Source organism: Carcharhinus amblyrhynchos, chromosome 17 (genome assembly GCF_965287045.1).
Source record: "Carcharhinus amblyrhynchos chromosome 17, sCarAmb.v2.hapA, whole genome shotgun sequence".
Lineage (NCBI taxonomy): Eukaryota > Metazoa > Chordata > Chondrichthyes > Carcharhiniformes > Carcharhinidae > Carcharhinus > Carcharhinus amblyrhynchos.
In genome coordinates, this window is record NC_137340.1 from 39,715,915 (window position 1) to 39,733,563 (window position 17,649).

The 17,649-nt window shown below is 38.0% G+C and overlaps 1 protein-coding gene across 2 annotated transcripts in view; it reads right to left on the reverse strand.

Annotated features, from left to right (window-relative positions):
• Positions 1-17,649, reverse strand: part of rab11fip2 (RAB11 family interacting protein 2 (class I)) — a 92,334-nt gene that overhangs the window by 24,359 nt on the left and 50,326 nt on the right. For both annotated transcript variants that reach the window (XM_080205845.1, XM_080205846.1), the window contains exons 2-3: positions 8,898-9,337; positions 3,117-3,603 (exon numbers count right to left, since the gene is read on the reverse strand). In XM_080205845.1, the coding sequence (XP_080061971.1) occupies positions 3,117-3,603; positions 8,898-9,337 (927 nt within the window). The remainder of the gene's footprint in view (positions 1-3,116; positions 3,604-8,897; positions 9,338-17,649) is intronic.

The following is a 17,649-nucleotide window of genomic DNA, read 5'->3' on the forward strand; positions in this document are numbered from 1 at the left end:
CAGACTAATGGGGCAGTTCATTTCCAGTGTCACAGATAAATTATACAATATGGTAAGTTATACAGAAATGTAATATCTAAAAACACAGTAACTATACAAAGAAATTCCAATGGGACTAACTTTGGTATGTAAAGAATGAGTTTATTAGAAAAATAAGGAAGACCCCATGTGGCAAGTAATCTTACTTCTTCATCATTCAGGAGCCTCCACATACCAGAGTATACAACTCAGCACCGATTAGGAGGAAAACTGTTTCATCTAAACCAGGAGGAACACACTTGTAGTCAAAACAGACTTCCAAAACTGCAAAGCATCTTTGGCTGAAAATTGAAACAGAAATGTTTGGTGAAATTTTGGGACCACAATTGTTGTCTGTAGCGATATCTCCAAAAATTAGCTCAAGATGTGGTCCCCATGGAATGGTCCTTGAATCTCACTGAAGGTTTGCTTTCTATCAATGTTTTGTGCATCCAAATAGTCACTTAGCTATTCTGTTTAGAAACAAAAGGTGTTTCCCATAAGTACAGCGCAGACATTTTAAACAAACGTGTTAGGCATATCAACTGCAAGTCCTCTGATTTCAGAGACATTAGATGAATCCACAGCAATTAGCATTATGGTTTTCGTATCAACATTTAAACGAGTTCAATAATTTGGGAATGTGAACAATAATGAGTACACAAGCTTCAAACAAATTACAGACTTTTCTTATACCTCCAAATTGTCTCAGGAGATTGGGACTTCTGTACAACAGAAAATTATGAGAAAGCCACTTTGGAAGGGTTTGAGATAGCAAATAGCTACATGTCTATTAATGCAGGTTTGGCATAGTACAGCAACTGAATATCATTCAGATCTTGCCCCAGAGTAGAACACTTAAGATATGGTTAAAAATTGTAGTAGTATTTGCCCAATAGTTAAAGTTATCATGGTACTCAAGAAATCATTCGTACTATGATTTGTACTAAAACCATATTTCCAAGTGCTGTAAGTCAATTTTTTTTCCTTTCTGTCCAGCCAATTCAATACATTAGTTAGCATGCAAATACTTCCAAATTTGTACATGAAAATTAAGCAAATCTCAACCCAAAAATCAACAAAAGTCTGAAGTGCAACAAATTGAAATTGGACTGCATTTACAACACAAACAAACTGCCAGAAATTCTCAGCAGGTTCAACAGCATTGGTGGAGAGAGAATACAGCCAATACTGAGTCTGGATGAACCTTTGCCAGAGCTGAAGGGTCACCTAGACTTGAAACGTTAGCATGACTGTCTCTCACAGATGCTGTCAGACCTGCTGAGATTATGCTGCATTTTCTGTTTTTGTTTCAGATTCCAGCATCCGCAGTAATTTGCTTTTATACTGCTTTTAATTCAGACTGATGTGCGTGCATTCTGGATGATTTCCCTTTGTGCACTGGGTGTAAGATCAAATTAGGTTTAAGATGATTGCGTTTAATATTTCACTATACCGACTGCAAAGCAGAAGTCTTGTATTTTAAGTTTGCCAGAATTGTTTATTTATAATTTCAAATTTGCCTGTGGAGTCTGCATCCAGAGTTCAACATTAGGTAAATGAAATTTCAGTACTTGTGCAATATTCCTGCAGTATTTTCAAATCTTTCAATAGTTAGTGATGCACATATTTGCAGCTTTTTAAGAGTAAGAAAATGAATGTGTTTTTCAGAGAATATTAGTAATTAAAATGGATAACATTTTCAGCATTGGGGCATAGCTTTTGATCCCAGTGTACTGGGAGAAGAAGCGACATCACAAAACATATATTGTGTATGTTTGCTGTTTAAATAGTTAGACCTATGACTGTAAGCACATCGAAACATTGCAATAAGCTGCCAATATAAACTTGCGAATATCCATACATAAACCATTATTATTTCTGGAAGAGAGAAAGGCTTGATTTTTTTCCCCCCCCGATCCAGCAAGAGATTTGTGGTTGACCCCAAATCCACTGCCAGGATATAGTTAACTTTTGAATTCACAAAGTCCACTTCAGTGGTCTTTCCTGATAACTTTTTTTATGTCTTATCCACTGAGCAAACACATTCTAGCAGACATCTTTTCCTACTTGGCTTCTTAATTTTGAACCTGAATGCCAGAACTTGTCTGTGCTGCTCCAAATTTTACTCTCTTGTAGCTCCTAAGCTACAAATTTTCTCCCAGCAAATTAAAAATGAAATAACTTTTAAGCTCTCCACAACTTTTTCTCTTCCTAGTACTGTTGACATGCTATTAGAATCAAGTTTTGGTGCTATTTAAATTGCTTCCACCGTATACCATGTCTTCTCTTTTAGTTTTTGTAACTTGGAGTAATTATTATGGCATAACATTTAACACCTGTTTCTCAGTTTATACTTTGAATGCCACTGAAATGGAGGAAGGAAACAACAAAAAAAATATAATTTTGCAGGAAATCTATGATGTGCAAATAGTTTGAACTAGGATTTAACTTTTACTTTAAATGAACCTCCTGTGACTTTATGATATAGTTCAAAACTACCTACAAAAATGTTAAATTAAGAACGCCCATAAATCTAATCTTAGTAGTCAGTTGCCCATAAACAATTATGGTTCTACTTTTTTGATCTGCTAACTTAAGTATTTGATGGGTGTATGTAGACATCATTACAAGTGGAAAAGATATTATACTTGTTCATAAATTGTCAAAACAAATTTGATGACTAATGCAAATTTATTCTAGCCAAGTTGGCAAATCTTTGTATTCATCAAAGCCAAAAAGCTTTAAAGGAACAGAGAGTCTTTCAGCTGAATCCATGGCCAGCCAATTCAAAATGTCCTTGCAGGTTTTGACATAACCTGCAGTCAAAAGATTGTTATTCTTTACATACATACTCTACATAATTAAACTTTGCTAACAATATATAAAGCATAATAGTAGTGGTTCTTATAGTGAATGAATGATTCAATACATCTTCAAATATGAATAAAATTTAGTGGCAGATCTGACACCAGATGGTCTTTAGGGAGTTTTATTCTATTGTGACAACTATTGTTCAGATTTAAGGCCACACAAAAGTTAATTCATATAGTTGGATGCATAAGCTTGCAAAGATAAATTTAAAAAAATGTACTCACCTGGACACACCAGCTGCACTGTAGTTTGAGGCAAATGGGTTTTTGGAATCAAAACTGCCGTGAAAATTTCCAGAAAACGGGTTTGGTGGCTTTGCATCACTAAAACCTTCTGCTTTCATGTTGGTAATCTTTTCAGGTTTTCTGACATCTTTCTTGCCAGTCACACGTGCAAAAAGGCTAATTTTCTCCTTCTCTTTGTCTCTCTTGGTCTCTCTTTTAATTTCTGGATGTCTATAATTTGCTGTGGTTTCTAAATGTGTGTCTTTGATCCACCATGTGTCACTGCTATTGTCGAAAGGGTTTCTGCTTCTTGGCAATGTTGCAGCCTTTTGTGGAACATACACGCTTTCCTTTGAAAATGAATCAGCTGTTGACTTTGTTGGATCACTCCCATTCTTTGTGACAGAAACTAGGTCAAATTGGTTCACCTTGGAGGTATCCATACTTTGTGATCTCCTGTGAGGTGATTTTGCGAGGGGGTCATTTCCTGCAATAATGTTAATTGGGTGAAAATACTTAAGTCTAAGCCTTAATTTATACGGTATTTAAATTGTGCATCAGTAAAACACAAATTACTGAAATAGCTTGAAGAACATCTTCCAAAAGTGGAAAATGCAAATGATATATACTATATATACACACACACACACACACACACACACACACAGAAAAAATATGTAATAGTTTAATAGCTCTGATTTTGAACTTTAAAACAAATGTTAAAAATGATGTGCATTTATTAAGCACATTTTATAACCACTGGACATCTCAAAAGTGCATTTCAGCCAATGAAGTACTCTTCAAACGTAGTCAATATGGTACTGTCGGCAACACAGCAGCTAATTTGCACACAGCAAACTTCCACAAACAGTAAATGTTACAATGACCAAATAAACAGTTTTTGTGATACTGATTCAGGTTTAATTGGGGTCACTCCCATGTTCTTCTCGATGTAGCGTCGACCAGTGGAACCAATCTAATGACCCTCTAACCTAAACTATTCCAATATTATCCATATGCCTATCCAATGATCATTTGAATGCCCTTAAAGTTGGTGAGTCAGCTGTGTGAAAATGCCCAATCGAAAGATAAAACCCCTTTGAGCTTAAGTTGAGGGTCATTGGAATACTGTACCAGACTAAAAGCAGAAAAGTCAAGAATGGGAACAAGGTGGACGATTAACAGGACAGTTGACTGGAAAGTCAGGTGAGACCTATGGACTAAACAAAAACATTCAGCCAAGTGGTTACCCAGCCTTACTAATTTGACTTACTAATGTAGAGGAAATCATAATGTAGAGGATCTAGATAGGCTGGGCGAATGGGCCAGGAAATGGCAAATGGAATTTAATGTTGGCAAGTGCGAGGTGTCCACTTTGGTAGGAATAATGGTAGGAAAGACTATTACTTACGTGGCGAAAAACTGCAGCAGGCGACGGTGCAGAGGGACCTCGGGGTCCTTGTGCATGTGTCGCAAAAACCCAGCCTGCAGGTGGTCAGGAAGGCAAATGGGATGCTGGCCTTCATAGCGAGAGGGATTGAATATAAAAGTAGGGAGGTCTTGCTGCGGCTGTATAGGGCACTGGTGAGGCTGCAGCTGGAGTACTGTGTGCAGTTTTGGTCGCCGCACTTACGCAAGGATATTTTGGCCTTGGAGGGAGTGCAGAGGTGGTTTACTAGGCTGATACCGGAGTTGAGGGGCTTGAGCTACGAGGAGAGGCTGAATAAACTAGGCTTGTACTCCTTAGAGTTTAGAAGAATGAGGGGAGATCTCATTGAGACATATAAGATGATGAATGGGATGGATAGGATAGAGGTGGAGAGACTCTTCCCGCTCAGAAAGGACAGTAGGACTAGGGGGCACAGCCTCAAGATAAAGGGGGGGCGGTTTAGAACAGAGTTGAGGAGGAACTTCTTCACTCAAAGGGTGGTGAATCTCTGGAATTCTCTGCCCGTTGAGGTGGTGGAGGCTGCCTCGCTAAATATTCTTAAGATGCAGGTTGATGGGTTTTTGATAAGCGAGGGGATTAAGGGTTATGGGGAGAGGGTGGGAATGTGGAACTGAGCCACGACAGATCAGCCATGATCTTATTGAATGGCGGGGCAGGCTCGAAGGGCTAGATGGCCTACTCCTGCTCCTATTTGTTATGTTCTTATGTTCTTAAGAGTGCATAGGATCTTTTACCCAAGCAGGCAGATGGGATTTTAGTTTAACATCCTATCCAAAAGACAGCACACTATTAACATAGTACTGGTGTGAGGGACTTGATTTCACTACTCAAGCACTGGAATTTGTTAAATCCAGAACTTAGAGACTCAAAGGCAAGAGTGCTACCAACTGACACACAGATGACACTAAGACTTAATTTTAAAGAAAAGTATTTTTAAAAAAATCTGATTTGAAGATCCTCAGATCAGAACAAGATTAATTTCAAAGTTTCAAATACAGAGCTAATACTGTTATAGTTTATTTGGCATACTTAATAGATCAGTTCCCTCTTGTAACTGTAAACTCAAAACATATGATGGCATAATACATTGGTGTTTTACCATCCTGTACGACAACATGTTATGAAGGGGCATTTTCAACCAACTTCTCCCATGCATCAAGTTACCAGTCTTAACTTCGTTGCCATTCAGATAGTTGGAAAACAGAGGTTAGGAATCTCTTTTAAAAGAAAACAGGAAAGACTGCTATTCCCAGGATATTCTTCTGTAATTCCTCATGGATGGCTATAAAGCAGTTATGATGTAGGTTTGGAGCTGATCATGCCGCTTATTCGTCGTCAAGCAATTCATAGCATAGAGCGAGTACAGGCTAGGAAGCAAGGGTCATGGGGAGGAAAGGGTAAAGCTTTTTCAAATTAATATCTCCTATTGTTGGATTTCTGTGGGAAGACACTGAAAATGATTGAATGATAAACTAGGTTCAAACCTCTCAAACATTGCATTTGTATTTTAAAATCTTCTTTCCCTCAACCAAACTAACTTAACCACAGAATAATATAACAAAGGAGGCCATTTGGCCCATTAAGTCTGTGCCGATTCTTTTCTCTCCCTATTTCCTTGATTTTTTTTTCTCCAAGTATTTATCCAATTCACTTTTGAAGACTACTATTGAGTCTGTATCCACTATCCTTCAGTGCATTTCAATCCTAACTATTCACTGCATTAAAAAAAGGTTTCCTTATGTTGTCTCTGGTTGTTTCGCTAATTATCTTAAAAATCTGAATCTTCTGGTTATCGGCCCTTCAGCAACTGGAAACAGATTCTTTTTATTTATTGTACCGAAACCACAGATGATATCTCCTCTTAGCCTTCCCTGCTCTAAGGTGCTAATTCTTATGTCAGGATTTAAATGTTGACTGCCTTACTTCATCTGTTGCTGAAACACTCATTCATGCCTTCAGTATCTCTAGATGCAACTACTTGAACCTACTCCTAGCTGACCGCTCAACTTCCATGCTCTTATAAACTTGAGGTCATCCAAAATTTTGTTCATACCAAATTCTGTTTACCCATCACCACTGAGCCTCTTGACCTACTCTGGATCCTGGTTAAGTCGCGCCTCTATTTAAGATCCTCATCCTTTTCCAAATTCCTGCACAGCATTACTCCTTCTTATCTCAGTAACATCCTCCAGCCCCAAAATTATGATCCTCCAACTTAGTCTTCTTGCACATCTCCATTTTAAAATCACCCCACATTGGTAGCTGTGGCATCACTGGCTTAGGTCATAAACTCAGGTTTAAGGAGGGCCTCTCTATCTCCCTTTCTTCTTTTATGAGGCTCCTTAAAACCTACTGCTTAATATCTCCTTATCTGGCTCGGCGTCAAATTTATTTGACAATGTTCTGGGGGTTATTTTACGACATTAATACAAGTTGTTGAAAAAAATGTTTATTCATAAGTTCAAACTGCACTTTCCTCCCTAGTTAGAAGTTTAGTCAGACCAAGAGGAAAGTTTCAGTTAATAGCAAACATTCCAATTATTGGAGATAAAAATAAAAAAATGTTGCAGCAGAGAAACTAGTCCAAGTAGCCTCCTTTATGAGTCACCCAAATCTAATCCCACTATAATTCATACCATTTAATTGGATAAGGCAACTATCTAATGCTTTTTTAAAAGCTCTCTACGAAGTTATTTCAAAAAGTTTGAGGTTGAATACTCACACTCTAACCATCACCTGTAGGAAACAACTGATCCCTCCTTACAATCTTGCTGACCAACAGAAACATCCATTACTACTTGTCCTATCATAATCCTACATAAAGGGAGAACATCTCTCTTTATGCATCCCTATTATTTGTTTAATCCATCTGCTATGGTAACATGTTAGTGAATCTACATTGCAACTTGCTCATTACTTTTATATCCATCCTTAAATATCCTCAGAGATGTAATTTATTTTAAGGAATATTTTACACAATAAGTTAAGTAGGCTTGAATACTTATGATCCAGTAAGCCAAGTATCTGTAATCTTTAATTACTGCATAAGATCAGAGTATGTGACAAAAGGCAAGAAAAACAAATAATTTATCCTTGGACCCACCTTTCTCAAGAACACGCTGTCTACTGGAGACATTGGAGAGCATGTACATTTCACCCAGCTGTAATCTCTCAATTTCTCAGCTGTTTCTATACTACAAGACTGCTTTTTCAACATTCTATTTAAAAGAGTACTTGCAAGTTCCTCCAGCTAAACAATTGGAAGACTGAAGTTGCCATCTTCAGATCCGAACAAACTCTTTACTGTCACTGCAGAATTCAACCTCAGCCTGGCTACAGCTATGGACCGAACAACCATCCATAATCTCAACACGTCATGTGTTTTCATGCTTCAGCAGGGTTTCTCATCCTACATCTTCTCATTCACAAACGTCTTGTGCTTACAGCTCCATCACATCTGCCTTCTCCACTTCTGCAAATCTGCCTCTGACCTCAACTGTAGAAAGTTTACTCTAATGCTCTCTTACTCTGTGAACTTCAGCTAATTCAGAAACACTGATGTGCATATTTTAATCACACATCAAGATACTCTCACCCAACACACCAGTTCTAGATGATCTATCATTACTCCCTGCCCACAAATGAAAATCCCCATGCCAGAGTTAAAATCCCAGTTGTCCCCATCTGTAATCTTCGTGGGTACTACAACCACTAACCTCTAACTCACTGTTTCCCTTAATGCTGTTTTACACACACATCTTTCTCCTATTTCCTTCCTTGGTCAAGTGCCTGATTTTCATTTGGTTACACTGGCCCCATCTCATTAAACCCACTTTTTACACTTAAACAGCAGGCATTGGTATTGTTTTGGTGCTCTGAAATACAACAGATGTATACAGCAGACATATGTCAGTTAAAATCATTCAATCCAAAAATAGATTCTATGTATTTATGCAACATTTTAGTTCAATAAAGTAAAATGGCCACATCAGGAGACAGGAGCTTAAATCCAATGAAAGTCAAAGGTTTCAATTTTAATCAGTTCAAAAACTATACATAAAAAGACAGCTGACCACAAGTAAACAGTTTCATGATGTTGCACATTCCACAATTTATGCAGTCATTTTGTATTTAATTTACTTTGTTTTCATTTTTCTACTTATGACTGATGTCATTTCAATAATGTACAAGCAAGACAAAAGTTTGTAAAAGCCAAACCTTGAAAAAGTGGCCACTTTAGGAAGCAAGTTTGTTTCAGCTATTTATTAAGTGAATTGAAATATGCATTAAAAACAAAATCAGCATGCTTGGCTCTTTGTGAGCAGACTTACCCCTTTCTTCACTGGAGTGAGCCAGAACTGAAGGAGGTTTGTAGACTACATGGCCTATGGTATTGGATTTAATTTTTCCCAGCGATGGACGGGGACCAGGTAAATCTGACATTGACTGGGCAGATGATAGCCTTTGTGGTCCCAAGAGAAAGGCTCTTTTTGGCTTTGATTTGAGTTGTTTATCTATCTCCAATGCTTCTTGATCAGGGTTAGCAGAAGTTGTACTTGGAATGATTGCAGATGAATGGTCAGAAAAAGTAGCTTCATTTTTCCTTCCCTTCATTTTGTCTTTCAGTTTGGCAAAAGGGGACCTCGTTTTATCCTTCATGGAAAGATCAAACATACTTGCAGTCATATTGTTTCGCATGAACTGGATTGAAACCTGGATTGCGCCTCTTTCTTTTGACTTCTTTCCTGGTTTTGACTCTAATCTGAACCACCTAAACACAGGGTATAGGATTTGTTATTACGGATACGAACTAATAAAATGGCAAACATCAAGGCAGTCATAGATGCAGGTTAGCTTAACACAGTAAAGTAAAATAATAGTTTAAAAATCGTAGAAATTAAGAAGTAACATGCTCCTTTAAAAAAATGGTTATGGTTAAACAAGTTGTATAAAAATAGTTAGCATTGCTTAAAGTACATGCTCACTTCATTCATTAAATTTATTCTAAAGCAATGGTCAAAAAAACTACTAAACAGTCCAAAGTGAAAAACATTTAATAGAACAATAATTTTCAAATTGATAATCTGTTGGATTTTTAGACTAAATATTTATACAGAGAAAGTTATCTTAGGGAGAGTAATGAGAACATGAAAAATGTTTATGCATGTATCAGTACGCTGATGTTGTGTCCAGTATGTAATGTACTCATACTTGAATAAGCGTCAAACACAGCCTAATTTTTAAAACCTTGCATCTTTGATGCATTTTTGCCATCAAACTTTGGCTTTTATCATCAAGTGGCTTCAGCTCAAGCGATAACTAACATCTGACAAACCTTTTACTTAAAAGTTTTACCACACAAATTCATTCAACAAGGGGAGCTGAGGCAAGGAATCATTTTTATTGGCTAAGATCAAGTGTCGGATTGAGCCCAAAGTGGGGTACAATGCCTTGTCTTATCAACTTGGATGTTGTTTGTTTCTCTTGTGGAGGTCATGAATCGGATTTAATTTGAATTTGGTTTCTGGAGAAAACAAGGAATGGATTTGTGTTTGTTTGGTCCATTCTAAGCAATGGCTTTGTAACTTTAAGAATGGAGTGAAAGAGTTAAAATTTACAATCACGTGACCAATAGGTACTCTATATTGACTTTTAATTATAACTTGGACTCAACCCAAAATAATTGCAAATTTGAAATTAAAATTTTAACATTCATGTTTGATACATAGAACTAATTCTAAGCAATATTTTTAGTATAGCACCCTTAATATTAGAGAACTTGACAATGATCAAGGCTTTGTCTTTGTTTTCTAAAGAAAACTTTGGTTAACTTAGTATACATGCATTCACACACAATCTTAGTTCATTTTTTGCACTTGGATCAAATACTCATGTATAAATGTGCACAGTTGAAACACAAAGGCTAGAATTTAAACTTTCTTACTCTATACAGCTGTTGATCATTTTAAATTTCCCGTTTGAAAATTGGCAAACTCAAAATGATTCATTGCAAGCCAAATTCTTAGAGCCTAATTTTACAAAGTTAATACCGATCTTCAATACCAAGTGAGCTAAGCTAATTAGACAATGATTAAGCAACACCGGGGACAGAGTACAATTTGGGAAGAATATATAGGGTGGAATTTTCTGGTACCACTAGCAACTGGAAATGTGACGGGCAAGGGAACTGTTTGGTGCGAGGCCAAAAATCAGTTTTTTGACAATTGGGACAAACTGCAGGAAAAGTTCTTGGAATTTTAAAGGCAGGTTGACCCAACAAACACTCGGGAAGCCATTTTGCATGCATTAGCATGTCATGCATGATCACTAAAAGGCCACCTCAAGGGGGTCACATGATTTGAACATAGGAACAGCTGTGTACTTGAGCTCTAGCACTACTTATCTTTTAATCCTTTCATTTATCCTGATGCACAGCCCATAAATACCGAAATGGAGTTTTCACTCCAAGATTATGTCCCTGGAAAATTTCTGATTAAGTTTTGGGACAAAGTGCCAAGTCGTGAAAATCCTCGATGGAAAGTAGTCAGAGTCAGCCCAGATGGAGCTAAGCCCACAATGTGGTGATTTGGTCACTGAGCGGGCTCTTGACCTGTGACAAAGGCGATGTCAATGATGATTGCCAATATGATTAGGGTCATAGAAGACAAACTCAGCATTTTGGCACAGACTTTCAATGCTCAGATTTTGAACTGCAGAGTACTGATAAGAAGCTTGATGCAGCGAAGGAAATAATTCTTATTGTCGAGAACACGGCTTTCGCAGTTGAGGCCCACTTTTAATCCTTGGAAAATCAGCCACATGGAATGTCAAATTGATCTGGGGAGCTGGGACCAGAGGAGGAATGTCCCTGTGACCGGCTTTCCAGAAGGAGGTGAGGGCAAGCTCCTAGCTGAATTTCAGAACTGGCTACCACATTTTCTTAATCTCAACACAAAAGCCGGCTGCATTAATCTTGAAGGGCCATGTCATATCCTGTGTTTGTGGCTTGCCTCTGGCTGGTAATCATGTGTTTTGATAGCTTTGGTCATGGAGGTTTAGATGAGGCTGGAAATTATTTGAAAGCCATCCGAATGCAGATTGTCCTGCTTTATCCTGCTACCTTAAGGGTGACAGCTGATGAATCCTTGAGGCTGTACCACAATCCTATTAAGGTTTTGGCCTCTCTAAATTCCATGGATAGCAATAATTTGGAGTTATAATCTGCAATTCATTAATAATCTTGGATTTTATTACAAAATCAGAATAGGAGTGTAATTTATCATGTTGACAGGGACAATCAAGTATATGAGTAGTGGAGTGAATTTTGGCTGCTACCTTTGAAAACCAGGGACATAGAACACTACAGCACAAAGAGGCCCTTTGGCCCACTAGTTGCGCCGATCACTTCTATATCTACTAAGCCATAGACCTATCTATAACCCCCAATCCCAATAGATCCCATATACTCATCCAGAAGTCTTTTAAAAGGCCCCAGCGAGTTCACCTCCACCACCACCGACGGCAGCCGATTCCATTCACTCACCACCCTCTGAGTGAAAAACTTACCCCTAACATCTCCTCTGTACTTGCTTCCCTGCACCTTAAATCTGTGTCCTCTCGTAGCGACCATTTCAGCCCTGGGAAATAGCCTCTGAGAATCCACCCTATCTATTCCTCTCAACATCTTATAAACCTCTATCAGGTCGCCTCTCAACCTTCGTCTCTCCAGGGAGAAGAGTCCCAGCTCCCTCAACCTATCTTCATAAGGTATGCCTCCCAATCCAGGCAACATCCTTGTAAATCTCCTCTGCACCCTTTCAATAGCTTCCACGTCCTTCCTATAGTGAGGCGACCAGAACTGCACATCTATTAGTTTAGAAAGGAATGCATCCCTCAATGCATTCCTTTAATTACTCAGACACAGATTTGATCCTCCTATATCCTTGTTATGTCAGGGATGCAAGGTGGCACAGGGGGCTACCTAAATTGCTTCTGATCCTACGACAAAATTGAATCCTAGTGGTTTAATATCCTTAAAGAGCTCAAGTATTGAGGAGCCTGCTGGGTAGGTTGTTTGGCACTAGGGCTGTGTGATATTTGTCCATTTTTTTCTCCTTATAAGCCTTGCTTTTATAAATGGAGGTCTATACTATGTGGTAAGCTTTACTTTTGTCCTGGCTAATTTGAGTAGTGCCACTGTGGGGAGATGGGTGGGTGGTTTGGGGTAGAGGTTGTGGGTATGGCCCAATGAGTCCTGACAGCTGGTGAAGAAAGCCCCTTTAGAACTACTGGCATTGCACAATTTGTTTCTGCATTTTGGTTTGGGGTCAAAGAATCCCAGTCGGACTTCTGTAACTTTGCAGACGGAGAACATATGCTAGGAAACTACATTGTTTTGTATCAGGCACCCTTAATATAGCTGGAGATGGGGGAAATATACTTTGGTGCATGAATCATTGACAGATCAGCCTTTTCTATACTCGTATCGATATCCTATATTCTCATTAGCTGAATACACAATGGCAGGAGCTACTTTGAGAACCTTAGAATGTAAATTACGTGGCGCTGTCTCTAGCATCCTATAAGCGACAGAGTGCATCATTATGCCATTTATTCATGGTTTTATCCTGTTATCTCGTTTTCCCCTGACCTCGGAAACACCCTTTCATTGTTTTCATCTTTGGAGGTGCTGTTTTTATTGAATAATCTGAATCAACTGTGTGGGTGCTCACTTGTCTCTTTCTGTACATATGGAGAAATGATTACACTGTACTGTTCCAATTCTTGGGCAGCTTGTTGCTTTGTTTGTAAAAATTGGAAAAATCGTCAGTAAAAATAAGGCCACCTCGCCCATAAGAGAGGAGCAGAAGTAAGCCATTCGGCCCACTGAGTCTTCTCTGGCATTCAACATGATTTCGACTGACTTGAACTACCAGGAGAAACTACATTGTTCACTTTTACTACTGCATACAAGAGGTGTGTATCAGGCAAGTTAGACTTCTTCCATGATCAAGAGTGAGTTGCTGCTGCATTGTTCTTCTGGGGAATGTCTGTAAATGCCGACCTATGTTGGTGGTAGTGTAAGTTGCTTGATGGATGACCCAAGAAAGGGAGGGAAGAAGGGTCAACAGGTAAAGATGGAAGAGATAGTGTATGCCATCTGGCGCCCAGACATTCATCTCCAAGAGGAAATGGCGAATGCTGCGGCCTCCTGCCTGTCCCTGCTGCAAGAATTAAGAAGTTCTTTGTGGTTATAAATTTAATGAGACCAGCACAATATTGCAGGCCCATCCCCAGCAGGAGTCACTCTCATTCCCATGCCTGCCACCAAATTTAGAATTCAGAGCAGAAGTTTCTGTCCTTCGTAATCATTCCAGGGGAAATGTTAAATAAAGCTACTCATGAGCAGTAAACAAGCAAAATAAGCAATAATTCTGAAAGATGATTTCAGGAAGCAATAGTTAGACATGATATATGTAACAAAATATGCAATTCTCAAATAAAATGTTATTCTCCAGTTTTGAGCTGTGCTTCTTAATTTAGCAAGGGATGCCACGCACAATAGTATTCAAAGAATTCATTTACATTGTAGATAGTGCCTTTCATGATCGCAGAATGCCCAAAGATGTTCTGTAGGCAATGAAGTTCTGTTATAAAGTAGGGAAAGGCACCAGCTAATTTGTACTCAAAGTCCCACAAGCAAGAGAAAAATGGATGGATAACTTTTATTTAAAAAGTAGCGTTGGTTGAGCACAAATATTGCTGAGGTGTCTGGGATAACTCCACTACTCTTTTTTAAAACAGGGCAGTTTACAGTGCATTCAAAATGGAAAGCATCTCAATAGTGCCTTGGTTGTACTCTGGGGTGTCAGCCTAAACTGTGCATTCAAGTCATCTGAGTGGAGCGTGCATCTACTACCTTCTGACTCAGAGATCAGAGTGCCATCACTGAGCAAGGGTTGCCACCTATGAAAAAGGTAAAGGCTCAAAAAGGGACAAAGGAAGCATAACAGAGTTGCAGAGCAGGTTTATTTGCAACCTTTGCAATGTTTTCCAGAATTCTTGGCTATTTTTAGTAGGATAATAGATTTTCCTGCATTCAAAATGAATCAAACGGAAGAAGTGTGATGTCTTTGTCCTCGATACAGACTTAAAAGAATGACAATTATACAGGGAGATATCGATAAACACTCTTCTCCATATTTAGATCAAAGAACAATACTGCACAGGAACAGGCCCTTCGGCTCTCTAGCCCTCCAAGCTTGCACTGATCATGTGTTCCTAACTAGACCATCCGTTTATATCCCTCTATTCCCAGTCTGTTCATGGACATTTAACATTTCTTGCATCTGCAAAAAATGAAACATGAAGTATAAATTCTAGACACAACAGACTGCACCTACAACCAAACCATCTGCGACATTATTACAGTAATGCATTTCACTTAGCATTTGACAAGTTGCAGTATCTGTGTCTGATTATTACTACTTTTGAAGGTTAATAAACATACACTAGCCATTAGTTTAAATCCACAATAGTGATTGAGCAACCACATTTAAAAGAAACCTTACAAACTTGCATAAGAAGTCTAATTGCATAAGCTGACCTCCAGTGTACTCTGGATAAAAGTTCCATTCATCTTGTATTTTTGGATATGATGGAAAATGCTACCATAATTCTTGGTGTGCCATGAAAAACATTTCTTTAAAAAATACAAACACAGAAACACTTTGCAAGTGCAGCTGGCACAAAAATTCCCTCACTTTCTCAGCTGGCTATAATATTAAACAGACACGCACCTTTAGAACAATCAGAAGTTGCACTTTCTAATTTGCCATTTTAGATAGAGATTTTATTACAATGTAGAAAATGATAGCTACTGTAAAGTGAAATTACGTACTTTCTTCTTCATCTTTCCAAAGTCTCTACAACACAGAGCTGGTTGAACTTCATTCCTTTTTTTAAGCTGCTGTCAGAAGAAACCTGAACCGTGTTCAGAAGAGTTAGAAATTCTGAAATGCCCATTGGGGACAGAACTTTTCTTCAAAAAATACTCATGTAAAAAAAAATCCATCTCCTAGCATTGACCTAGTTAAGTAAATAAAACTTTTAAACTGAAGTGAAGTCGTGAATCAGCAGAATTCTGATTTGGTTTTGTAAAATTCACCAAATTCTGGAATATTCAGAGGCGGCTTACAAAAACATCATTACAAACCTAAAGAACTAAAACAACTAAGTCTATTAGTTACAAAGGAAGTCAAAAACAATTTTAAATATTTAAAGAGCTGAATGCTGAGAAACACAAAAGAATAACCAGCATGGATTCAGGAAGTGACATATGCTTAATTTACAGGTTATAACATTTGAATGGCAAACAAGGATTACACACACACACACACACTTCCAAAAAGCTTTTGTCAAGATTCATTGCTTTTAGCTATTGATGGTAACAATGTTGCAGCAAAGGGAAAACAATGTATGGGTAGCTATATGTCTTAACTAGGGAATAGCAAAAAAACAGCAGTTTGGCCTTTGTGTGTACATCAATGACTTGCACAAGAAAACAGTCTCTCCTAGTTTGTAGGCAATACCAAGAAGTACAACAAAAAGATAATGAAATGAGTAGGTGTCAGACATAGTTTGTTGTTTAGACTTGTAAAATAATTAACAGTGAAACAAATAACCAAAAGGTCCTAAATAGGACAGTTAGACAGTACGTTGGTTGGAAAAGTCCTTGGTGTTACTCTGAATGCTTTAAAATGGCGGCGCGGGCTCGTTGGGCCGAAGGGCCTGTTTCCCGTGCCAGGTTGTTCTTTGTTCTTTGAATAAGTTGTTGAAATCATCTGTTTAGCATTTGTCTGCAGTTAAGATGGCAAAATAAGTACTTAGTTGTATTAGCAGCGACTTAGAAGTACAAATCAAAAATAACCACACCACTGTTATTCAGGTCCCATCTGGAGTACCATGCGCCTGTCCAGCCTTAAAATCATATTGCTTAAGATGATGAACAGCCGTAATGATTCTGAGTATTTGGATCCATGTTACTGGAAAGATGATTAGATTTGCCCTCTTCAGGACAACTTTAAATCTTGCCTTTTCCATATTATGAAAGGCACTGATAGATTTGTTGCTTATAGTATTGATCACCATAGCTAACATATTAGTAAGGCAAGTTTAAAAATTATGAAATTAGAAAGTAGTAATATTTAACAAAATTTATAGAACGGTAAAATAAGTCATCAAGGAATGCCACACAATTAGACAGTACAAATGGGTAGAGAAGATATGTTTCTGATCACGTTAAATGATGAGGAAGTAGGTATGAGAATAAGATAAATAGGAAGAAATTGTTGGGCCTAGTTGGCTTTCTCAGTTGCTAGGAATGTTTGCATTTACCTGAAGCAAACTATAAATACAACAAAAGGAAGAATGGCCTAAAAAACTGCATCAGAGAATGCTTTAAAAAGATGATAATTGGCCAGCAAAATGACTTTTTCTACTTGTACTTCCATACAACCTCCATCTCAGGAAAAAAAAACACATACAAGAAGAGTCACAATTTCATTCAACCTTATTTATTTGAGCAGCCAAAAAAAAGGAGGCAAACTTCATATCAAAATTATCCTGCAATCTCATGCAAAATGTGTCTGTTGGCACAAGGTACAAGTTTAAAATTTATCAATTCTGTAAGCTAATTATCAATACAAGGAGGTTTCAAACTACTGATGGAAACCACTTTCTAATTAAATCACAGCAGTGACCAATACATTTACCCAATGGGCCAAGATCCCCTCCAAGTGCAGCACTGAGTACGATCAACAGAAAAATGAAAACAAAAAGCCTGAAACAATTAATCTACGATAAGAAACAATGAACTTAATTTTTACCATCAGAATCATGTACAAACTGACTTAACTCCAAATGGACATTGGTTAAACCAAAAAATCCCAGTTCAGGATCCACATTGCATCGCAGATTCTCTTTCATATTTTAAAGTGGGTGCAGAATTTGCCTCATGCGGTAAGAACATATGAAGCAGGAGTAGGCCATCTGGCCCGTCAAGCTTGCTTCACCATTCAAGAT